Here is a 26073-nt window from a genome sequence, read left to right on the forward strand (position 1 = left end):
TCTTTTCTTGGTCTGTCTGTACCATTGTTCCTGGGGCACAGGTATGTGTAAATTGATTTTGCATCATCTGAAAGAAGCAAGTGTATTTCCTTATTTCACACTATTTTGCAGGACAGCTCATTTTAGTGTGTAATTAATTTGCAAACAAAGGCAACCTACTTAAAGTTTTATTAGGCAGGTTGCAAAATATTCTTGATTGTAAGAAAATGAAATATTTTTTTAGGAATATCTTTGTTATTCATACTGTGGAGTAACAATAGGAGTAGTCTGTCCTAGTGTGATCTGAAAGCTACCAGAAATTAATTCATCTGTTGTCCAATTCCTTTTCTCTGGCCCTTCTTCCTGAGAACATTTGCAATTCTAATGAATGGTTTTCATCTTTGTTTCAGGGCTCAAGATTTCAGGTAAGTGATGTCTCAAAATCTAGCTGTTTGCTAAAACCTATTTCTCCTGTAATACATTTTTACCTGATCAGGTGGTCAGTTTGCCACTGAACTTCTGCACACATCAGGGAGAATTTTCTGCATCTCACAGGGTAAGCACTTCAAGTGCCACCTTTTCCCAGCATAGAAAAGAAAAAAAGAAAATACAAAAACAAACAAATGGGGGAAAAAAGGAGGAAAAAGACCCCAACAAGGAATTCTAAGGTATTTTCTTGACTCACGTATTGAAGGAGGAGTCAATCAATCTCCATCACTCCATCAAGTACTTGATTTCCTGTGGGGATGTGTGTGTTTCTGGGTGGAGCAGGGAGTCCTTTGTGTACAATCTTTTCTGAGTTTTACTGATTTTGAAAAAGAAAATAGCAGGATGGGTGGTGGGGAATGGAAAGTACAACCCAGGGATAATAATAGTGCTTGACAGGTACCTGTGTCCTCAGTCAGTAAAGTCTCAGGTAAGGCAGGCAACTGCAACAATGCCCTTTCCACAGGGAGCTCAGAAAAGCCAAAAAACCCAATTTATTTGATCAAAGCAAATGAAGAAATCAGTGTTGCAGAAACAGCAGATGTGTTCAGCTCTTCCCACTGTCCTCAAAAGGGCCTGCCCAGATGCTCCTACAATTGCATTGAAATGACTGTGAATGGATAACTTTGGGGAAAGATGGAAAACGACTTGGTATGTTTTGGTAAGATTTTAATCAAATTTTCCTCTTGTCTTTTTTCTTTCTTCCTCTCCCTTTATGCTGAGGCTGTTTCTGGAACAGAGTGAATGTTCCAACAAAAATAACTGAAATCTTGAGACTTCATGGGAAAACCAAATGCTTCACGCTTTTTGGCACGTGCAATGCAAGTGCATCAAACAGCAGAAAACAGATTTGCTTTCTTGTAATTTTACTTTTTGGTTTGTGATTTTCGACTTTTGATGTAAATGCACATTTTCTCACTAGTGAATCTCCATTTTTTCCCCTTTCCAGATGGCTCTGAAGAATCACGTTTGTGCTGGGAGAAGGGAATTCCAAGGAGATTGGTGGCCCGTTTCACAGAGTAAGCATTTTCCACAGGCGGGGTTATGCCAACCATTAAATGACTAACATGTAATTAGGAGGCTGGATACTTATAGTTGTCTTGTCCCTGATGCCAAGGGAGTCCAGGACAGCTGTGGATGAGTGAGCACCGAGGTAGATGAGGCTTGGCTGACCAAGCTATTTATGTCCATATTTGTTTTTGTGTGGCTCTCTCAGAAGTGACCTAGCGTTGCGGACAGCGCGGTGCCTCTCCGCTGTGGGTTTTACAGTGAGCACGTGGTAGAAGGTGCAGCCACTCAGGGCAAGGCCTGCAGTAGGGATACAAGCTGGACAGAAAGGGAGTGCTGGAAAAGGGAAATCTCAGGCACTTCCTGTTTCGCTGTGGCGAAGAACAAGTCTTCTTGCTTGGGCCGGTTTATCTGCTCACTCCATCTCTGCCTGGGGAGCTCTTTGATGCGGAGCTGATCGGAAGGTTGCAGTCTCCTTATCAACTCCATGCTTACCTCTGTTTGTTTTTATTCTGAAGTTCGTTCCCTCATTTTGCAATAACCCACAGGGTGCTGGGTGTTGCGCCAACCGTGCCTCAATGAAGGATCTTCATTCAACAGCTTTCCCTTCCCGTCACACCAGTCAATGCGACTCCTGCGTTTTTCAGCACCATTCTCTGCGCAGCCCAGACTTTAGCCAAGCCTTCATTGGAGGCCAGAAAGGCTACCAGGCCTACCGGGACCTACCATGGGATCTTCAGAAGTAGGTGGCATGCTTGAACCTGGCAAGTTTAACTTGGAGGTGTAATGGTGGTAAAGGGTACTGTCTATGGGAAAGCTTTAGGGCATCAAGGACATAGATCCAGGGGAGAAATCTGGTTTTTCTGACCTTTTCTTCTCAATGCTCTATCTATGCCTCTTTCATCATTTTAGACCTGGGGTACATCCTGGATCTGTTTGAAATGTGCATTCTGAAAAGAGATGATAAACAGAGGGAAAGCTGAAGAGGAAATTGCAGGATGAAAGGGTGGTTTTGGAGGTTGTGGTCTGGATGAAAAGAGTAACGTGGCTGGAGTGAGAAATGCAGAAGGAAATCCTTCTCTAGCATGGTCAGGAGTACAATGATTTGCTGTCTGTTTAGAAGGATGATGTCAGGTTGACACTTATCTTTTCTTCCTTCTGATCATCTTAATCTGCCTACAGCAGAGTAGGGGAGAAACCAAGAAGCTCTTTTGTCAAAATCAAGTGCTAGTAACATGATTTTTGAAAAACATGGGGTTTGGTCAGGTGTACTTGCAATATTATTTCCCCCAAATCCTGCAAAAAATCCTGGTTAAATAAGTAATGGCAGCACAACTACATAAGGGGAACACTATCGGTGTTCATCATTCTGGTTTTAACCCTTTTATTTTAACGAAGAAACCATGATTTTCAGGAGGAATGATTAGGTGGTTTGCATCAGAAGATATTTCAGGCAGTCAGAAATTCTGGATATCCTTAGTTTTGTTTTACCATAACAATACTTCAGAAAGCACTGGAAAGTTCAGAGTATTTTTACAAAAATAAGTCTTCCAGGTGCAACACTCTGCTATTGTCTCTTGGGTCAGAACAGAGATTGGGTTCTAGATGTACAGTAAATATCTTGGAATTTGTAATTTCTGTTTAACTCACTGGATTCTGGATTCCTATGGCAATAGGGGAATGCTCAGTCTCCCAGGAATGTGGGGTTTTTTTTGTTGTCCTAGCAGTTGATGAAGCTGAAAAGTATGACTTCAGGGACAAAATTCAAAATAAATTGAATTATTTTTTAGCATACTAATGATCTGGCAGGATGGTTGAATTTTCGTGTGTGATTGTTAAAGACTACAATATTAATCTCTCTGTGTTGCTTTGGGCAAATGGCTGTGGATGATTGCAAGATACTACTTATTTTTTCCATCGTCAGTATTTTTAAAAGTTGGGCTTTTAAAATAATTTCAGGGCATGCTGAAATAGGAACATTGTTTCTGGATGGACAAAACTTATTCTTTGTGCCCACTGAAGTGTTGTTCTCATTTTGTGGAAACAATATAATTTTAGTCAATAGTCTAAAATTTGCCAGGAGAGGATGAAGTTCATCTTTGGGCTCTGTGCTGCTTAGTAGTATACCTGCTCAATACCCAAAGATTTTATGCTCCATTTAATATCCATAACTTAAAATATATGCTACTCTATCTGTCAGGAAAAGAAGAAATCCCCATCAGTTGTGATTATCAGTTTGTGTTTATTACATAAGCAGGGAAAACTAAAAGAGAGTTCTCTACCTAACAGAATTGAAAAGCCTTTTTTTTTTTCTAGTTAGATGTAATTCTCCTTGCCATGCCCTTGTGATATCAGCAATGGTGTAAATAATTTTAATGACAGTGTGCTAGAGGGTAGTTAAATAACCTCTGAGTACAGTTCAGTTGCTTCCTATTTAGGAAAGGATTTAATTGTTTCAATGGTTGTTTAAATTATTATAAAATCTAAAGTACATTGGGGGAAATCTGTGTTGGATATTTACATTTGGGAAAGGAGGGAAACTGCCTAGTCTTAATCAAAGCCCCTGTGTGACCAGAATTCTTTGCTGGGCAGGGATGTGGCTCTGAGTGTGGAGCTGTAAGCTTTGCTGTTTGAGCTCATCCCCCTCTGCCTTAGTCCCTTGTAAGAGTGGGGGTTCACAATTAGCTTTATCCAGTTCCCAGATGTCTCTTTTCAAAGCATTTCAAGCTAAGTTGGAACATGTGCTCTGTAAAATCCTTCAGGAAGCAAAGCTGCTGTGGAAACCTGGGTGGAGTAGACGGCCTTGCTGGTCTTGTCCTGCTGTTGTGCTGTGTCCTGCACTCTGGGAAGCAGGCGCAGTGTCCTCTCTGCAGCTTCCTTGTGAAGCTCTCGTGCCCTGGAAGGGTGAGGTGCAGACCTCACTGGTGCTGCATATGGCAGTCCAAAAGTGAATATGCAGGTGGAAATGCAGTGCCACTTGCACCAATTTGTCATGCAGTAGGTGGGCAAAATGAATGCAAATTACAGGCTGCTGAGGTGTAGCAGGAAATGGATGCCAGGCCTGGTGCAAGGACACTCATGTGCCACTGGCATTAGTGGGAGTTTACCTTGATTATTGCAGGAGGCAGATGTGGTTCCTGCATGGTGCCAAAGAGAAACCTATCCTGCCCAGATTGTCCCAGAGCAGATCCTGAATTCAGGAAACTCTAGTGAAATATTTTTGCTTCTGGAACTCACCACACAGCTGATTTGACTCATATTGGAACCATTGATGTTTCCTTGCTGATTTCCCTCAGTTTCTGGCCAATTTAGACAGGAAAACTAGGATGAGACAAGACCTCATCCTGAGCCTTAAAATCTTGTCATCTTCATCCCTGAGCAAGCCCCAGGGTAATCCCAGCAGCTTTTCTGGCCTCTGCTGTTCCTTTTAGAGGGTGTTTCAGAAGTATTTCCCTTTATTGTTTTTTCTCCATGCAGTTTTATAATTGGGCATTTTGGGTCAGCATAAGCTTTGCAAGTCAAGGCATTCTGCTTCTACCACATACTCCTTCCATGTTTGTGTTTTTTTACTAAATGCAGATCCTCCTTTTGAATGAAGCAAAGCTAACACAAAGCTTGGGATGGCTTAATTTGACATGCTTCTGATACTAGACAATCTGAAAGCTTCATGTAGTCTGTGGACAGATTTGGTGATAACAGGGAGACAGATTTTATGCAGAATTGAACACGGAAATTATCCAATTTCTCTGTCACTGGAGAGTTTCCTGGGGTTTCAATATCAGCTGAACCACCTGTCTAGGGACATTTCTCTAATTTCAGCAGCATTTTTCCCATGAAGAAATTTGTCCATCTCTGTTCAGTGAAAATACATTGCTGGATTACAGCATTTCACTGTTTACCTACCCAGCCTAACAACTGTTTATTATATATTGTGGTTTAACCTCACACAGCAGCGAAGTGCCACTCACACCCCATACACACCACCCCTCATCCCAGTGGGATGGGGAGGATATTTAGGGGAAAAAAAGGTAAAAACCAATAGGTTGAGATAAGAGCAGTCTATTAATTGAAATTATTATTATTAATAATCGAGAGGGAACAAAAAAAAATCCCAAGAATGACAACTGACGTACAATGCAACTGCTCACCCACTGACCAATGCCCAGCCCATGTCCCCTTCCAGCCAACCTTCCCCCCATTTATATACTGGGCATGATGCTCTGTGGTATGGAATATCCCTGTGGCCAGTTAATGTCAGCTGTCCTGGACATGCTCCATCTCAGCTCCTTTCCCATCTGCTCACTGCCAGAGTGTGGGAAACTGGAAAGTCCTCGACTGACAGTGAGCACTGCTGAGCCACAACCAAATCATCACTGTGTTACCCACAGTATTCTCACACTAAGCCTAAAACATGGCTCTGTACCAGCTACTAAGAAGAAAATTAGCTGTATCCCAGTCAAAACCAGGACATAAAGTATAAAGCACAGAAATAGGTATTATTATCCAGAAATATGAGCATTTAAACTACAGAGGAAGGTGGAGGCTTTGGGTCAGATTCTGAGTCCACATAAGCTGTCACAGGTGCACACCAGCAGAAGAGCTGTATCAGAGTTGCAGAGCTCCTTGGGAGTGATGTTATGTACCAGTAAAGAGATTATTTCAGTAAACAAATTGAAGCACATCACTGCCCTACTATTTGTGTATTTGTTTTATTACATTGCATTGTAATGTAATATTAAAACTACTGCTATAGTGATTTTTATCTTTTTTTTTTTCCTCAAAGCACCTTAAGAAATAGGTACTATATGTGTCCTAAAACTGTGGTGAAGTTTTGTCAATCTAAGCATGCCTCTCTTATAGGAAGGACGAAAAGCAGAGGACATGTAATAGCCCACAGGAGATCATCTGCAGGTGACTGTTTTGGGTTTGGCTTTTCATCAGCCTGTCCTGTCAGCACCTTTCCTGAGCAGCCACTGCCAGTGGGTGGGTGCCAAAGCAGAGCCTGTGCTCTCTTTCCTGGTGCATGCTGACTTGGCTGGACACTGCCTCTGGCACAGAGCTCACTGCAGGTAATGGAGAACCTCCACTGGTGTCCTAGAGTGCTTCCAGCCCTGGTGAGGAAAATCTTGGAGGCTTTTCCTCTGAAGCAGGCAGTTTGACTCCTAGATGGCAGTTTTAATTCTGCTTCTTTGCAAGAAGTGAAGCTGAATTTCAGTAGGCAAAATATACTAATTTCTTCTATAAACTAAGAGTTTCAGGCTGCAGTGAGGCAAGTGCATTTATGATTTATTTAATGCAATGTTTATCATTTATTAACTAAACATCCTTAAAAACCCAAGTTTGGATATTAGGCAATATTTTAAATTTTCCTTTGAGACTGACATTTTTCTTTTGATACATTTCTGTTACTAAAAGTCAGACATAATTAACTGTGTTTTTCTTATGCCTTCTACAATGCAAACAGGAGGGATCCCTCTGGCTTTGCATTCATTGGTGTGAGCTCCTTGTTGAGGAAAAGGTTCCTGAAAGGCTTCTTTTTGTATGATGTGAAGGAACCCAAGTATGGAATGCAGGGCTCCAAATCACATACCACTGTTCAGGGGAGGTTTCAGTGGGTATTTCTGGGAAAATGTCAGCTGAATTTCAGTTGAAAAAGCTGCGACAATATTGGGAATTACTAGGAAACCAAGAGAGGAGAAAGAAGTAAAATCATTATGTCAGTGTAGACAATTCTATGGCAATTTTTTTTGTTTCTCTTTGCCAGCAAGTATTTCAATCCTCTTCCTCATTGGAAAAATCTTAATCTGCGACATAGCAGTCTTCTGTCAAGAGATGAAATCCAGTCCTTGTTTGCAGTGCATTTAAGATTACTGCACAGACATGGTTTCCTGGGAAAGAGCAGAGTTCCTGGGGAAGAGGGACAGGCCACTTAAGCTGCAGGCAGAAGGGACCTTGTCAGAAAGCCCTCTGAGGTCAGTGGGGAGCTTTCATCTTCAGGTATTTGGTTCAGGCATGAAAGTTCCACTTCTGCTCTGGAGGACTTCAGTGACTTTCCCAGCTGGAGTGTTTTTAGTCTTAGTGTGCATTTCATTCAGTTTCTGTTCCCTTGCTTTGAGCACATAGCTCCCATGGAGTAAGCAAAGACTGCTTGCCTCTTTGTCTGAGAAAAATAAATTCCCCGTGTTGAACTTTTATCAGCTCTCTCCAGAGTGTTCAAGCCCTGACAGGTCATCACATGGATCTCAGTTGTTTCAGTTCTGGCACAATAACTGTTCTGGCAAATAACAAATATTTCTCTTGTGTGTACTGAATACCTGTAAATGCTGTTCAAGTTTACACAGTGGGACATGTCAGATAAAATAATTAATTTCTGAGGAATGAACCTTAGAAAGTGCAGCAAAGCAGTAAAAACATTCAAAGTTAATGAGAATAAAAAATTATCAGTTCAATAATCTTTGTGGGTTTGTCTCACAGATATCTTTGAAAAACTGGATTAGAAATCCTCTTGGTCTGCAGCATGTTTGTGCAGATGATACAGCCTAACCAAGGATGTTTTGCTCAAAAATACCTTTTGTTTTTAAAACAAATTTTCATTTTTAAAAGAAATAAGAAGTGGAGGATAAAATTTAACAGATGTTTCTTGTTTATATATAAAAGGAAGGGGGAAAGTTTAAGATAAAAATCAAGAAAAAAGATATCCAAATCCCAAACAGCACCTCCTCCCCCCGTTAAGTGACTTTCTAAGATTAATTTGTCAAACAGCTTCTTGTTTGAGGAAATTCAGTTTAGAAGCTGGCACTGAAACCCCTCTGCACGTCTTTGAAATGATGTTCTTAAACAGGTTTCATGAATTAGGTGAAAGTCATATGTGTGAGTAGCATTACACGTGTGAGTAACTGTTGTGGACTGGGGCTTCTGTTAATAACAACATGGAACTTGAAATACAAGAAATAAAGAATAAGAGTTACAAAAAGTTTTACTCTCTATACAAGAGAACGTTGAAAAGGTTTCAGATTTATAGTACTCTATTTAACTGTGTCCCAGACCAGACTATTTAACTGGTCTGAAACTGCTGTTTCACTGATGTGATAGGCAGTAATTTCTTCAGGCTCACCCTGCTGTGGTGCAGAGGTGGCATTCAGCCCTTCAAATGGGCTTCTCCAACACAGCATTTTGGTCTGAGGTTATGCCAGGGTTATTACAGCTGAAAGACCTTCCAAGTGTTTTCCTTCTGTGCAGCCTAATCAAGACAACTGCTTTTTAAATGAGAGTATCTACAAGATTATAAGAGTAGGTTAAATTAAATGCACTTCTGTGTTTGTTTTGTTGGCTTTTCTTGTAACTCAGTTTCATTTCAAACATAATAGACACATTTGCAAAGCATTTAGGCCATGCAAAAGACTATTACCTGGAGTGAGAGGAAAAAACCCCAACAAACCATAAAACAACAAATGCATGTTGAACTCACCACTGAGTGATTCAACTGAGTGATTTATGATTTCACCTAAAAGCTACAACTTAGAAATTTTCTTGTTAGTGAGGTAGAGTCCTGACTATTTATACTTCCATATTTTTCATTTCTCCAGCTGAAATTTTAAGGCAATTTTCATACAGTAGTTTCAGAAATAATTTTGGAGGTGCTTATCTCTGAACTGTTAATACGACTTTAATTACAGTCTTTGTTTTTTGGAGGTCTTCTTGGTTGGTCGGTCGGTTGGTCGGTTGGTTGGTTGGTTGTGTTTTGTTTGTCTGGCATTTTGGGGGTGGTTTTTTTGCTATGGAGTCACAAATGAGTTTTGACGCAAACTTGATGAGAGGTTAATGGCTGTCCTACAGGATAGCAGGAGGGAAGGAAACACTAAATAGGACGTGCAGAACAAGTCAGAACAGATCCAAGTGACAAATTATTACTCCATTTTCATTCAATCACGTATCATGATATTTGGCCTGAGTCAGTTGTTTTCCAAGCCAAAGTAATAAGATTGTAATTGTAAGGCATTGCACTGGAATTAGAATGAAATATCAGGATCTGCTTTGCTACTTATGAGCCATGCACAGTGTCTTGCTGTCCTTTTCCTGCACCAGCTGCAGGGGTCACTTGCAATTATTTCAACTTATTTGAATGCATTTAAACTTCTGGCTCGTGAGGTGTGTGCTCTGGGAGTGAGCTGTGTGTACTTTGTATGTGGGAACTCACTGAGGCATCTCACACCCAAGGGAGAGGATCCCTGCAGCCTGCTTTCCTGAGGCGGGCTGCAGGTGTGCATGTCTGCATGGGTGAGGTGTCTGAAACAGAATGAAGGACTCTTTACCAAAAATAGTGGCTTCTTGTTTGTGTTTTGTCATGGCTGATAATAGAAAAATAGCTTTAAGTTTCTTAAAGAAGTCTTTGAGTTTATAGACAAAGACAGAATTTGCTCTAACCAACTTCTTTTTTTGTGTCCATTGGCTTTCCATGAGTTAATTTTGATTAGTACCCATGTAATTAAGAGCACAGCAGAAAGAAGCATCTGGTGAGGTTCCTACTCACATGTCTTTTCCCATCCCTGTCATTCTATCACTTCAGCAAATATTGCTTAAAGCAGTACTTGCCTTTGTGTTTAGATTCAGTCTGAATAGGACAGGAAACACAGGCTGGCTCTCTGAAATCTCTTTCTCTTTTTTGTTCAGCTCTGTTTTGCAGGCTGAAGTGGACTGAGCAGCTACAATAATGTACAGATATGTACTATACAAAGTATGGGGAGCTTTTTCCCAATTTTACTGCACAAAGCAGTTTTGGGAGCAATGATGCCAGTGTGTCTGATAACTGATTTGCTTAACCAATTGAAAGCTGTATACATTGCTGTGTGAAAGTTCACCTATCTGAAAAATAAGTTTTGGTCTTGCAAATTTCTAGTTGGGAGTCACATGAGAATCTTAGTTAAGACTCCTATTTGATTTGGCCCTAATAATATCTAAAACTGTCAAGCCTGTCTGTGTTTGACTTCTAGCACATCCCAACACCTATTTCAAAATAGTCTTGTGTCATGGTTTCATTTTCAAGGGTGTTGGGTGAGAAGTCAATTAGTATTGCTGGGAAGAAACAACTAATGTTGAGGGACAAAACTTTATTTTAATTTTTTTGGGGGGGAGTTGAGGGCCTTAAATAGAAAAGGATCTCTTAATAATCTACCTTTGTTCTTATTTTTCCCCAGAATTCGTCAGTCACCTATCAAAATAAGGCATCTTGAGCCCTGGAAAATCGCTGTAATCGTTATTGGAGCAGCAGTGGCAGCAGCTATCACCATTGGTCTCCTAGTTTATTTTCTGGCATATGGTAAGTTTTGCATAATGTATCACTATTCCTATGCTTAGTGAATTTCCTCTGTCCCTGTTGTACCAGATGACACTGCGAGTTTTCACCAATCTGTCTAAAGCTTATTTGGGGAAAAAACACTGGCTTCTCTAGAGCTCTCTTTCCTTCCTCATTTAGCATCTTTGCAGATCTCCTAGGAACATTTCCTGCTCTGCAGGGTCATTTAGGGCTGTGGTTTCCGTTGGTTTTCATTTACTGTCACTCGTTTCACATTTTTCTCATGATCTACTTCTGGGATAAAGTCAACACACCAGTGTCTGGTCTCCCTTACGTGAGTGCCAAACAGAGCTTTCTGCATGTCTACCTGGGGTCTTTCTCTGTTCCCTTTCTCTGATCACTAGCAGCTTCCTGCCAGGGCTTGGTGTTGAGTGGACAGGCCAGGAAGGAAGGTAACTAAGCAGCAAGGTGCAGCTTGTGTGAGCCCCAAGTGCTGTTGGTTGGCCAGAAATGTCACTGCTGGGAAAACTTGGATTAGATCACCTAACTGGATCAAGTGATTGCTCCTAGCTTTTGGAAGCTGGATTTGAATGGGTTGGATACAGCTGAAGGCTTATCCACTCCCTAGATGTCAGGATATCAGTCAGTGCCATGTGTTTCTCTAAAGTTCATTCATCTTGGTACTTTGAGTATTGCCTGTTCTTCTTCTTTCCCTTACAGATCAGAAGCTGTTCTATTACAGTGCCAATGTAAAAATCACCAACATCCGGTACAAGAATGAATTTTCCAGACAATCCTCAGGAAGGTTTAGAGACCTGAGCGAGAGGGTTGAGAGACTGGTAAGTTTGGATCATTGTGCCTTTCCATTAAGGACTGTGTGATAATACAAGAGTCATTAATGTGAACAGTGCACTTGGGGACCACAGAGTCTGGTGTACCCTCAGTTCCCTGGTGGGCAGACCTAGGAAATGGATAGCAGGAGAGACATGATTATACCTGGCACACCAGGCACTTGCCACTTGGCATCTTCTAGCCTGTCACTTCTCTCTGTCTCTGCAGTGGTGAAGCAGATATTTAACATAATCTCAGCTCCCTCCTATATCACTGGTCATAGGATCACAGAATACTCCCAGCTGCAAGGGTCTCACAAGGACCGTGAACTCCAACTCTTCAGTGAAATGCCCATACAGTGATTGAACCCACAACCTTGGTGTTTTTAGCAACAGGTTCTAATCAACTGAGCTTATCTCATTGTTTGTGTGTGTTCTCTTTCCATGAGTCTGGCTTTGTGATTTGTGTCCCATTGTCTCTAAGGAAAGCATTCTTTTACACCCTCTCCTTTACAGGGTGGGGAACTCTACCTGTTGGGCTGCTACTATGTGTTGAGAAAACAACACATGAGACCTTTTCCTGCGCCTTTGGTATGTTTTGTTGGGAAACCCTCCTACAAATAGCAGAGGTTGCTGAGTGGCTCTCAGTCATACAGTAGCTATGGAAATAAATAGACACATTGCAATTTCCTTTCTTGTTTTCTCTTTGGGACACTACCCCAGAGATGCTAATTACAGAGTTCATCTCTATACAACAATAAGCACGTGATTGTGCTTGTATCTTTTTGTGTTTCATTCATCAGAATCCGATGCATATCTCTTACCTCCTGTTTGGCAACCATGCACAGATACCCAGTTAATAGGACAATACTTTGCCCACCCCTATCATTTAATTTAGGGCAATGTCACTTGTCCACAACAAAATGTGAGCTCTGCTGGACATTGCTCTGGAGAAGTAGGGTGCTGTGTAGGGACTTGGCAGTGCTAGCATTCTTCACAGCTCCACTGCTGAGGGCTTCAGTGATCTTAGTCAAGTTGTGCTCTTCTCTGTATGTGTCTGTTCTCTTTCTGATCTCTTTGTCTAGTGGGACCCATTCCAGATTTCCCAGGACGTACTTCTGGTGCATATCTGTATGCATAGAGTCTCACACGGGCTGTGTTGGCTTAGGTGGTACCACTTTACAGCTATTGCCTAATAATTGCAATAATTTTCACCTTGTGATATAGGACCTTGGAGAGGGAATGTTCTCCCTGACCAAGAAGACACTGTATTGCTGAGGGGGGAGAACAAAGGCAAGGACTGAGAAGGAGGCTGAGGAATAACACTTCACTGTCTACAGTTGTATCCCTTCCTCCCAATCCATTCCTTCTTCATTTTCTTTTAAAAACATGTGCCTCCTTTGGCAAAGAAACACCCATTTTAGCTAAGGAGTTATTTCAGACAGTGTCCAATGCAATCAGATTTCCTCTGAACATGGCTATCAATTTAGATGCTTGAATGGAAGCCAATGCTTTAGAAACCCCCTCTCCTCTCTGGGTGTTGAGCAGTTCTGACAGTAGTGACAGTAAATACCAGTGCAGGTTGAGCAGTGAGAACTATTATATCAGGGCATGTTAATTGCACCTGATAAGTAACACCATAACAAACATACACAGAACTGTGCTGTCTTTCCTTCATTCCTGTAATTTTTCTTAAGAGCTTTCCTTAATTCAGCCATTAAATTCTATGTTCCTCTCTCAAATTTTATGAATTCTTTGCTTCTATAAATGGTCCCTGCTGTAAGTTTGACTTTTTGTGGTTTTAGTTCCAGGTGTTCCATTTAACAAGGATGTATGAGATGGAGAATTGTCTGTAACCTTATTGAAAGCAACTCCATACAGTAGTGAAACAATATGTTCCTTGTAAGTCTGATTTTATAACAGCAAAACTCATCTTGTGGTGATAAAAATCAAAGCAATCTTTCCAGACACATGTATTCTCTTAATAGCTTGACAGACAGCTGTCTCAAAACATTTGCATTTTTATTCTCAGCATCTTCACAGCAACTCTGTGATACAGGAGGAAAGACTTGAGTTCTTTATCACATTTTCTAATTTGCCTGGATTTACCAAAACCCTTTGCAGTCTTTCCCTGGCTGGTTTTGGATATCCAAGCCTTTACATTGTCATAGTAGTAACGATACCCTAAGCTCACGTTGTGAAACAGTGAGTCAATGCAGATAAATGCAATGTCTTTCTCAATACTTGGTGCAAAGTGAACAGAAGTGAATCATCTCTGATAATCAGAAGCATTCAAATTACCTGAGTTAGTGCAACTCCCTGCCAAGTGTTCCCTTCTCTGACTCCTTCCTGATGAAGCTCTCCTTCATTTGTCTCCAGAAAGCTCCAGAAAAGAGCTCATTTGAGAGCTGGTGTTTCATCAGGAAAAATGTTTTTGCTTCCATATGGAAGCCATGTCGTGACTTCCTTGGGACCTGCCACAAATGCCCGATGTTTGCTTCGGTTTCCAGATTTGAATAGAAACACCCATTGTGTGAACAACATTCCTGACTCTTATCTCATTGAAGGTGGGAGGGAATGCAGCCAGATCATGCCAGAGAGCTGATGAGGCTGGTGCACCAGTCAACATCTCAGGGCTGACTGGAAAGTCTGGAAAATGTCTTCTGGGGTGGAGCTGAGGGGACTGAGGAACAGATGATGAAAGGTCTTTGCTCCTTGACTGGCTTCCTGTAAGTGTCTATGAGCGTTTCCTTTGTGCTCTCCTGAAAATCAGACTTGACTGAATGCCACTAGGGAAAGAGAGATTCCAGCTCACCAGAGCCTCCTCACTTTTCGAGTTGGACCAGCCCCTCTTCCCCTTGCCAAGCTAAAATGTTCTGTGCCAGACTGTCTCCTCTTACACTGGATAAAAAGGGCATAGTCTCAGCCTTACAGCTCCTTCTCCAAGGAGTTTCTATTTTATAGTGGGTTCACTTATTGTGTGGCTCCTCTGCACAACTTTTATGCACTATTTTTCTCCAACTCCTTCACCAGACTTGGATTTCCTTTTCTTCTCCCACAAAATGTATTAATTCTTTTGGATTTCCCAAGAATGCCTTGGAGACACTAACTACTCTCTTACTAACAGTATCCTGGAGGAGATTTCCAATGCCCTGCTTTAAGCTTTGCTTCTTCAGCCTCTCTGGCATGCCAAAGGGCAGAGGGAGCTGTGACAATCAGATAGACCTGGGTGATTGGGATGATCCCAGTTGCCTACTCTGGGCAGCTGCAGTCAATGCCCTGTGTGCAGGAAAAAGGGTGGAGGGGTGTTCTGTCTTGTGTAGAAAGTCATCTTTGACCCCAAGGAAAGAGGATGTGCAGTCAGGAGAGCTTGAAATGAGTTTATCAGTCTCAGTGGAAGTTGTCTCAGCTGAAGGCTGGCAAGTTTCTAGCTGTGAGAGAGAGGTGATCTCTGCAGTACATGGCTGGTTGCTCAACAGAAATAGATATCAGCCTTTATCAGGGGTTTGTAAATGTACCTGTTGGCTCTTTTTTGCCACTACCATAAATTTCTGATACTTCCTCCTAGAAGTATGTGGGCTTTCCCCTCCTCAAGGAGAGCCTAGGAACCTTTCTTCCTTCTCAGGCACCTTGTTATCTCCCTGTCTCCTTCTCTGGCCAGAGCTGTTCCCAGCTCTGCTGTGTGGCTGCTTCTCCCTGTCTGAGTCCATGTGTCTCTGTGGAACCTTGTGCTGGACACTGTACCCTTCCCAGCTGTCTTTCCCTACTCACTCCTGCTCCCATGTGCTGGTAAGCCTGGCTGTGAGCTGGGTGGAGGGATGTTCCTCAGGTGTGAGTGTAGCAGGGCTCCCTCCTTAGTTGGTTGGGTGGCTGAGGGAGAGTTGAGGTGTTTGTTTTCCCTCCTGGAGTGCCTTGAGCCATGGAATGGACTAACTTGGGTTTTCCCTTTTGTCTCATAATCCAGAAGGCACCTGGACTACCCCCTTGTCCTTCCACCATCTGAAACTAGCACAGAACTAACTGGCTGGATCTGGGCAGAGGGGTTGGGGATTATATTAAAACAGTACCTGGATGCTTCCACTGAGAAACCACTGCCTATACAAATATTTCTATTGAATTAATGGAATTTCATGAAGTAATTTTCACCTCAGAACTCAGCATTGTGTGTCAGGACATCTCCTTTAGAAACAGATATCTTGCTTCAGCTACTTCAATGACAAGAGAATCTTCTATGTCCTTAAGTACAGGTGTTGGGGGAAAGTTTTTAATTAATGCAGGTCTTGAAGTTTGACCTATCTGATAGAGCTGTATTAGTGTGGGTTTAATTTAATGCCTCTACTGGGTATTGCAGAGACACTTGAGATTCCACTGGAAAATGCTGCACATCAGTTCTTATAATAGTGTCTGTTCTCAGCAGGTTGAAGGGCTCACTGGTGAGTCCCTCTACTGGAACTGGTGAGGAAGGAGGCAGTTTTCTCCCTTGGGAGATGATGATTTTAGAGGTTATTAAGACAAATCTCTCACTGTGAATTGGGTGGAGAAGAAACAGAGAAGCAAGCAGGTGTCATGCATCTCCTTCCCTCCCCCCCAGCTCTGATACCTGATAACCCTGTTTGGTGGAAGGGTTAGCCTTCAACAGGATGCTTGTGACTGAGAGGCTCTCTGCTTTATACCCAGGGATAAGCTTGCATCATCCCAATATTGGGAAGTATCTTGAATCCTATAAGTTGTGAACAGATTACTGTCACATCTGCAGGGCCAAAGGATCAGTCAAAGTTCTGATTAGGGTTTCCATCTGATCTGGACTCCAAGGAAGTCTGTCTGAAAACACCAAGAACACTGGTGAGTGAGCAGATGAAGCTGCTGCTTTACAGCACTTGGCCTTTTAGGGTCACAGATGACTCAAATCTTCCTGGGGAGCAGAAGTGTGTGTATTGAGAGAGAGAGGGTGGTGAAATACAAATCCCTTCAGAGCTCATAGCTGCAAAACCAGGTGAAACTGTGCATGAGGTGTGTTTGTCACACCTTCCTCGTGGGTGTTTAGATAAAGCTCAGAAGTCTGGGGCTTGCCCATCAGTGCCTTATGGTCCTTGGGTTGGGAGGTTAATTCAGTAGGAGCAGATCCCCAAGGCAGCAGGTTTTTGAAACACTCCTAAAGAATATTTTTTCTGGGAGACCAGACTGTGAGGATCATTTTAGAGATAAGTAAACATGCCCTGAGAAAAAGGAGTATGCTAAAGTTCAAGGGAGTCCAACATGAGTTTCCATTTTTACAGCAAATGGAAAAGTGCAGGTATCTACAAATACCATGTAGCTTCATTTGCTGTGTGTGCAAAACCCCCACTTATTTTCCACTATTATTAGCCCCTAAAACAAAAGAAAATTTAATATAAATTAGACAAATCAGAAATTATGGTATCTGCAGCAGCCAGATCTTTCCAAGGACTTTTCAGAGGTTTTCAGCATCCAGCAGACCAAAGTGAGTAAGAATGTTCTGTATGTAATACATTTCAAAAGAGATTTGGTAGTGTTTATGGATAAAGATCCCAAAATCTAAAACCTAAGTCTCTATTTAAACTCAACCATTCCTAGGCTTTATATGTGCTCCCTCAAGTAATTACATAGTACCAATATGAGATAAAAAGAATAGAACTTTAACTAAAGATTTTCTTGTTCATCACTAAAGGCAATTTTATTTACAAAGGCATCTATAGAACAAAAGCCAGAATAATTAAGTTTTTTAAATTTAGCTTTTCAGAGACTTAAAAAAAAATAGTATTTTTTTTTCTTCTGAAAAACAATAATGTAAAATCAGAAAAAAATCTTTTATCTATGTAAAAAAAGTTATTTAAGGAACATTTTGAGAAGAAGAGTACCAAAATAAATTTAGGGGATTTGATAACTTCCACTTCATAACCTTAGTTTTAAGGGAATGATTCTCACAAATAGGAAGCATTGTCCTTGGACTGGTGTGGTACAATCGGGGTGCCCTCTATGGGTGGCTGGGGCTAGAAACAAAGCAGAAAGGATTTTCCATGGTAATTCAGCTAAGAGGGAAAGAGCAGTGGATCAGTGGCCAAGATGACAGCCTGGCAACATGTTTGTTTAGCTCTGGAATTAGAGGTTGACAGCACACTTGACTGTCAGTATGTATATATACAGGTGTGGCCCTAAAGAGGTAGGTGAAATGCTGTGCTCAGAGAGAGGAAATACCTCACAGCAAACACCTGCATCTCACTTGGGATGCTGTTTTTAGAAGTTCCTATTGAAATTAAAAGAAGAAAAAGACAACTGGTGTAGGTAGATAATGCAGAGATTAAAAAACTGCCATACTTTCTTGCTTTTAAATTTTGTTTTCAGTTTTTCCTGTTTCCATGGGTCACATGGAAACAGGAAAAACTAGCACAGGAAAAAGTAACACAGGAAACGAAATTCTGAAGAAAATATAAAGCACTTTTAAATGCTGGTGGGAGTTGATGCAGTGTAACACATGGGCCTATGGCTTAGTACTTTTCATCATCTCTAAGACCTCAAACTTTCAGTGAGCTCTCCCTAAATTTCATGAATTTTTAAAGATGAAATAGTTATCAAAAATATGCCTAATATCGAACTTTTTTTCCCATGTAAATTCACTGATCCTTCAACTTCTTTCATTCTTTGACTTACTAATGTAATACAATTTTCTCAAGTAAAAGGCATGCAAGTTGATTTTTCTTTTTCACTTCTTGGTTCCTGAAAGCAGAAGTTGTAATATGCATGTACAAATCCAGAAAAATCATCACACACTTCACCCCAAATAAACAAGTAACTTTAGTATTGATCCAGTGTGCATGATGAAAAGCTCTAAAATGTGCACAAAGAGAATGGATGAGGAAAAAGGAATTCAAAATAAAGCAAAGCACAGCTATCGATAGTGCGTGTGATTAAGGGTAGAACCTTATCTTAATTATAGACTCACAATCCAGAATTACTGCATTGTTTGCAAGTAATTATATCAATGAAGTGATTCAAGATGCAAACCAGTGATCAAAATCTGGCTGGTCAAGAGAGTGGCTGCTTAGATCCTGGTGTTGTCCAAAGGGGGAAACTAAATTCAATACTGAAGTTGTGTGGTTGATGGTATTTGGGCACTTGTAAGCTGAATACATAACCAATGATTTTCCTCAGATTTTACAAAACTGTTATTTTCCTAAGAGGTATTTGCTCTTGTATTTCAGCTCCTTACCTTTAAGTATTGTTTAAAAAAACCCCAGAATGCACTTAGTAATTTTCCTGGGGAAAGTGTGTTGTTTTGGGAAGAAGAAAATCCCCAACCACAAAGCCCTTCTCTGGATATTGGCACAGATGCCTTTCTCACTAAACCTGATTTTCTCTCCCAAAGTTGGAAATTGCCCCCCTAAGTGGACAAAATGTTAATAGCAGTGTGAAAGTTTTAGGAAGCTAATTATGGATAATTGAAAGCAGGGAGTAGGAATGAGAATACTTAGGTGACCTTAATTCCAGCTGTCACTAATACACATAACTATAATGAAACATTCATGTCATTACATGCCTTTGAAATTGGTTGCACCAAGCATAAGCATGGTACTTTAAATCCTGACGTTATCCCATGTATTAGTCCTCTTAATTTCTTTTATCCGAAAGACCAATCTTTTTAGGAACTACAATTATACAAGGACAATAATTCCTCTTTTGCAGATGTGGCCTCTGGGGAGCATCCAGCTGAGCTCCTTATTTCAGTGCAGTCAGGCAGTGCTTACTCACCCCTCAGCTTTAGCAGGCCTGTTAGCTTAAACCCTGTGAGGAGTTTGTGATGCCGTTTGCTGATGTTTGGGATCACACAGCTCTTGCCCGCTGTGAGACCTGCTGTCCTTGTGTGTGTGGTTTCTGATGGGCAGGTCCTGATCCTCTGGTTTGCTGGAGGCAAGGGGACCATTGAACTTGCTCTCCTTCAAGTCTGTTTTCTTCACCTCAGGCAAGGACTGTGGCTGTAGGGCTGTGGTAGTAATTGGAATGTCTGTTTCCAAGGAGAGTGTGATGTCCACATCCTGGTTTGGAACAGTGCCACATTCTTTTTTTTGCTGTCCCTGTCAGTCTTTCTCTTTGTGTCCTCTCTCAACCCCTTAGTTGAAATCAGGGCAGTAAAAATGTCAGGTTCTCAAAGGAGCAGCTATTGGATTTGTATTATGGTCTGCTCTAGGGGTCTCAGCATGTTAAACTGTAAACTGGGGAGAGTCACTGAATCAAGTTGTATGTTGCAATTTCTATTTATGGTCAAAAAGCTTTAAATATCACTAATAATAGGCTTTACATCCTAAGTAGCTACTGAGGCAAGAGGAAGAATGTGGTATGAGGATAGCTGTTGAAGGACTAAACTGGCAGCAGGCAAAAAAGCAACACTATTGAGCAATGAGAGGCTTTGTGCTCCCATGTCTAATGAATGCTTTGGAACATCCCATGCAAATAACTCAGTGCATCCAGCAAATATTCCTGAGGAGAGTTCTGTCAAACTAGATTTAAGATAACTTTTTGATGAACCTTGTGACCCAGCATGTGGTGGCAGAGCAGTGTGTGGTGGGAGAAAGCGAGGGCTTGACACGGCCAGCCTTGCTGGGGCACTTCCAGACACAGCCACACATCTGGACAAGGCCAGCTCATGTCAGTTCCCACTACCCAGGAGCAATGGGATCCCTGTTGTGACCTATTTCCAGAGTTTGGGTGTTTTATGGGTCCCAGGGAGGAAGGACATATTGTGAGACTCTGAAATCACAAAGATTTTTACAAAAAGAATCACCAAGATTTCAGTAGGTTGCTCACGGGCCTTAGAAGGTTGAGCATGATACGACACAAGAAAAAGAGTATGATGATGAGATCTGGAGTTTTTTGAGACAGAATAGGAAAAGAAGTCTTGTTCATCAAAGTATAAAACAACTTCGGGCTACAAGGAGCAAGGAAGAATTTCCTTTTTGTCTGGGTTTGTACAGTGGGAATGTTTGGCCCTCTTACTGCATCTTTGGTGCTGGCCACTATTTGTTACTGTATTGGATGGACCAGCACTCAGGAACAAAGTCCAGTTTGTCTAAGAAAATTGTTCCGCATAGAGAGAAGTGTAGTAAAAAGTTTGGAGAATATGAAATTAAACTGAGGAAATTACAAATGTCATTTTCTAAATAAAGACTGTCGGGAAAATGCTTCTCACTTAAAAAGGAGCAGGACTTGGCACTTGGTTCAGAATGTACATAGACCTTGTCTGCAGCAACAGCTGTAGCAGTTGAGCTGTTGCTAGACAAGGGCCAGGAAAAACAGTGAGATGCACTTTAACAGTGGTGAATTGAAGGGATCTGGTCATGACAGTGTCACTTTTGAGGGGCTGTAATCAGAGCAAAACATTTAAAATGAGTTTAAATGCTTCTCCCAAGCAGGACCAGGTCACACCTAGTCACTGAACAAAGTCCTAGTTGCTTTTGCTCCAATGGTTGTGACTTAAACTGAAAAGAAAGCTATTAGCAGGCTGGAGAGAAATGTTTTCTGTTTGGTGTGTGAAAGCCTTCACCAAAAAAAGAACTGTAAAAATATAAGGCAGAACATTAATCTCTGAAAGTTTTTATCTGACAGCATCTTCCTTCATACTCTCCTCTTATATAAACTCTGTATGAATATAAAAATTATGTTTAATAATTCAGGTTACCAGAATCATTGTTGAAGGAAAGAAGAGGTTTGGGTCATATTTGCCAAATGAATTCATCAGCAGTTGAGTGGTAGGCGACAGTGCAGAGGTTTGGCTAGGGCTTCTTTCATGATACAACACAGTAGTTTGCAAAAGTAAAAAATGTTAGCTCACATTTGAAGGTGTTAAAGGCCCTGCAAGGTTCACTGAAAACAAAGCCAACCTTCAGTTATTTTTTTGTCTGTGGGTGATGTAGTGCTAAGGCAACACTTAAGGGTGGGAAAGTCAGTGACAGTGTGTAATGGAAAAGGTGTCTACTTTTTCATTCAGATATGAAAGTGTGAAAGAGGATGGAAGTAACACAGATTTGGTATAATTTTAAATCATATGCTTCCTGTTCTCCCCATGAAAATTATCTAACACGCCTTCTGGATTGAATGTTCTGAAAACAGTGTCTGTTGCTGATAGTTTAGTTGTGTTTGGACTCCATAGAGTCTTTTTGTTAAAAGTACAAACAAAAGTTTTGTGAGCCACCACTGGAAGTCCTTGTCTCTGCTGCAGCACATGGTGTTCCTAATCAGACTGAATGGAACATCTTGGAAGCAGTCCAGGCTAAGGAGAAAAGGAGAAAGCTGAACATGTTGGGAGTACAAAAACCACAACCACACAAGCTGCTTAGGCTGTAACATAGATACACAAGAGAATGGATGATAGAAGTAGGGATCTCTGTATCTGCTGCAGAAGTGCAAGTGGAAAGTGTAGCAAAACCACTTGACATCTGAGACAGTAAGGTATCTTGAAGATCCAGCTGTCAGGAGGAGATAAAGGACTTGAGAATGTCAAATGGACACAACCCTCTCTTGCAAGGGAATGTGAATTCCTGCCCTCTTCACTCCCAAGCTGAAAGTCCCTCTGATTTCACTGTGCTTGTTAGCAATGCAGCAGCTTGAGGTGTATCTCAGCCCAGCTCAAGGCTCTCTTTTGATTGCAAAGCACTCCTCAAAGAAGTCCCTGTCCCAAAGATCTCAAAAGTTCTCAAAGACGAGGCAGCTGAAGATAGCACATGCCACTGCATGCCAAAAAGCTGCAGTGCTGCTCAGCCACATGCTTCTGCTTACACAATCACTGGTGCAGCAGTTAACACTGTGACAGAAATGATAAGCAAATGTTATCATTAAAAAAAAACAAAGCAGAAAAGCTCCCTTTTTGTCTAAGGAAACTGCTTCCAATAACCAGGGGAGGTTGTGGTGGAACAGGATGTGGAGTTATAGGAAATAAAACTCTTTTTAACTGGATGCATCATCAAATGCAGTGGTAGCAGCAGGCAATCTGCAAAGTGAGAGAATAAAAGGCATTCTGCCTATCTACAGCAGCTTGTTGTAGTTGAGATGTCTTTTTCCATAGAATTTTGTCTGTTTAAATGTCAAACTAATTGCAGATAACTGCCAGTAAGAGCAAGGTACAACATCAGCGAAATGCATGACCATTAAAAATGTTTCTTTTTTTCCTTACTAATGTATGCTTAAAATCACCTTAAAATAATAATTGTGCAGTTTTCACCTTATAATTATTCTAATTAAATATCCCTGTGCAATGCCATGAAGCTTCATATTGTGACAGCCAAGGCTGGAAAATAGGGGGTTTGTGTTCCTTGGGAGGAATCACCCCCAGATTTCATGCTTACATGCTTGTTTCTGTATCTGACATATTTCCACATATGAATAGTTTGAGAACCATTATTTTTTTCTTTCCTTTGGAAAACAGAACATCTTGAGACTTGGCTAAAATAGACTGCCTTTAAGGGCTAAAAACAAAAAATAAGAGACAGCTTACATGATGTTGCAAAGCATTTCTGTGCAGTTTTTCCTGTCATGCATTTGATGTTTACAGGATATGTACAATTTACTGGGTCTTGCTGGTAGGAGGAGTTGCTGCATAACTCACCAGTGACTCTGCTATTTCTCAATCCTTCGGTGATCCCAAGCCATTCCTGGCAGAATTTCATGCCATGTTATATCACACTGAGCTGTCTCAGACTGATCCTGCAATCTTGAGATGACATCCTGACAGGATGTAGTTGAGCAGGAACTGGTAAAGATGTTATTTGGGGATCAATTCCTTAGGATTCCTGGATTTCCAGTTTCCGATGAGAATTGCTTGACAATTGTCCAAGCATGTGGAAAATCACAAGGGTGATAGTGGAACATGATAATCCAATAATAACTTGGAATTATTGGTGGCTTTACTATAGATTTCTGTAAGACCAAGGGTAAAGGCTGTGTCAGAAAGGACCCCGACAAGAGAGGCTGAGTGCACTGCAGAGCACAGCATGCTGTATCCATTCTGTGGGCAGTCTTCAGGAAGCTGTGCTTTGGAAGAGTGCAGCAGTGTGTTCCAAGGATGTTCATGTATTTTTCATTATGCCTGGGAGTGGATGAGACAGCACTGCAGTGGCACACTGATGTAGCCATAGGACATTTAGAAAAATGAGCTTGCTTTTTTATGATATGCCTTAGGTGAAAGGGGAAATGATTATAAAAGATCTGGGACAAATATTATCTAGAGGCTGGGCTGCTCTATGTTTCTTGGCTCTGTAACCTGTGAGTTTGTTACTGAATGCTGTTTTCTGAATGCTCCTTCCAGCTATATGTCCACTTCCCTCCTTTTTTGTTGTTATCTTATATTTTTCTTTTTTCAACAGATCGACAAGACATTTTACAATTCCATTTTAAGGAAAAAATACATCCGTTCACGCTTAATCAGAGTGAGGTATGTGAGATAATAATAAATGCACGCAGCTGAGATAAAATTAAATGTACACCAAGCCCAGATAGATCTGATTCAGTGAAGTGTATTGTGCGTAAAACCAGAGCATAATCCCTAACTGAGCATAATCTAGTTCTGAACCTTGCTCTCCTTTGGATCTTAATGCAGAAGATACCCTTCAGTCAGTCCAAATTCCAACAAGTTTGTGTTCAGATTCTGAACAAGCTTTAGTCATTAAAGCAGAGATAACTAAAGCTATCTAAAACCAAAAAGGATTTTCAAAACTATTTCTCACACTGTAATGCAGATGTCATTTCTAGCATTTCTATTGCACTGGGCTTGTCAAGTAAAACCAGGCTGTGCTGGCTCAGAAAGTCCCACTTATCATTGTGGCTCTGAGAATGGGCATAAGTAGGTGCCCAGGAAACAGTAGCAGCACGGCAGAGCTGTGATAACTGCTTCTTGGTATGCTCCCTGCCTCCAGGTATTTACAACTTGGGAGTTCTTGAAGTGGCTGTGGTTTGTTTAGCAGCTCTCGGTGGCGTTATTTCCCAAGGACTTGTCTGTTGTCTCCTGGGCTCTTGAAATCCGTGCACCTCGGTCCTTAAGGAAGGAGAAACTTAAGAAGAGCCACCTTCTTTGGATCATTCAATGACCCCTAGCTCTTGTGCTGAAAGAGATGATAAAAAGTTGATCACTACCCTCCTCTCTGTGCATTTACTGATACTGGACACTCCCATCATATTTTCTCTCTTGTATACAATAAGATCCACTCTTTTTTAATTTTTCATTTTTCAGTTGGAAATCCCAGTCTACTCAACCTTCTTTGCATTTCAAACTGTTTCTTATCACCCCATTCCATACATCTCTCAGGTCTGCTGTTCCTGCTTTTTTGAGATGAATAGGTCAGACCCATAGTTGAGATTATCACTGAGCAATGTGGAACTTTTTTTCCTCTTTTACTCTCTGTTCAACTGCCAATAATACATAATGTTTAATTTGATTTTTTTAACTACTGTTAAGTGCTGAAAATTATCTTTTTACATAACTGTCTATTGTAGTACTAAGATCTTTCTCCTGAGTGACAGTGCCCAACACTTTGCAAAGAAACCTTGAATGTCTTCATAATCATAGACTAAAGCTACAAGACTAAGATCTAAAGTGCTGAATGTACTCCTCTTTGTTCTTACATGGTTTGTGACATCCTGCCTCTTCCTCTGCCTTAGCTTAATCCCCAGTGACATACAAGCTTTAAGGATATTTTTGATACTGTCTAGAGTGTTGCAAGCATAGGCAGAGTGATTTAGGGATCTGAGAGGCCAATATATAGGGATAAGTGGTATTTTTCATTGCTTCTTTTTCCCAAGGACAGACTGAGGTATTTGTGATGTTTGCTATGTTGGATGCAAGATTTGCATGCGCCAAAGCTTGTTTGCTTTTTCAGATATACACTCTTTATGCCTCTTCAAGGGCTCAGACTGCAAGTTCTTTTGAGCAGGGTCATGGTTGTGAATTTACTTGGAAAGGACTGTGTGTATCTTTTGGCTCAGTATTAGCAATGCATTAATAATAATGCCACTGCTCACTGAGAAAGACAATACTAATCTTGAAAAGGTGTCCTTGGCTCTGGATCTCTGCTATATAATAAGTGAATCAGGGTGGGCAGTACTTACCTGAGGGTTTCGAGAGGTGTGGTTTGCTTGCAAGAGTTGATATGGTAATTCCAGTGTGGCATAGCACAGGAAGAGGAGTGGGGGGAGAGGTGAGGGAACACCTCAGAAATGCAGAGCAACACCCACAGTTGGATCAGATAATATCTGGAAAATAAATGAAGTGGCAATCACGCTGAAGTTGGAACAAATTGAAAAAACAGTCTGTTGAAAACTTCACATACAACTTCTCAGTCTCAATTATGAGATCCTTGAAGCAAGGAGTGTGTCTTTCTGCTCACCTATGAACCACTTGGCATGCCTTGGTGTGCTTAAAGCATATGGCCTTTTCTTTCCCTTCACTGGCAATATCAGGAATGTCTGTTTCAATTTTGC

The 26073-nt window shown here is 41.2% G+C and overlaps 1 protein-coding gene across 1 annotated transcript in view; it reads left to right on the forward strand.

Annotated features, from left to right (window-relative positions):
• The first annotated feature begins 2051 nt into the window (after window positions 1-2051).
• The window catches only part of LOC128950791 (transmembrane protease serine 11E-like), a 39517-nt gene continuing 15495 nt past the window's right edge, over window positions 2052-26073 (forward strand). The window contains exons 1-4 of the mRNA XM_054295757.1: window positions 2052-2215; window positions 10668-10789; window positions 11486-11604; window positions 23964-24031. Coding sequence (XP_054151732.1) covers window positions 2052-2215; window positions 10668-10789; window positions 11486-11604; window positions 23964-24031 — 473 coding nt within the window. The remainder of the gene's footprint in view (window positions 2216-10667; window positions 10790-11485; window positions 11605-23963; window positions 24032-26073) is intronic.

The sequence above is a fragment of the Melozone crissalis genome, unplaced genomic scaffold (assembly GCF_028551555.1).
Source record: "Melozone crissalis strain CALT ecotype California unplaced genomic scaffold, PUWL_Pcris_2 ptg000006l_1, whole genome shotgun sequence".
Taxonomy (NCBI): Eukaryota; Metazoa; Chordata; class Aves; order Passeriformes; family Passerellidae; genus Melozone; species Melozone crissalis.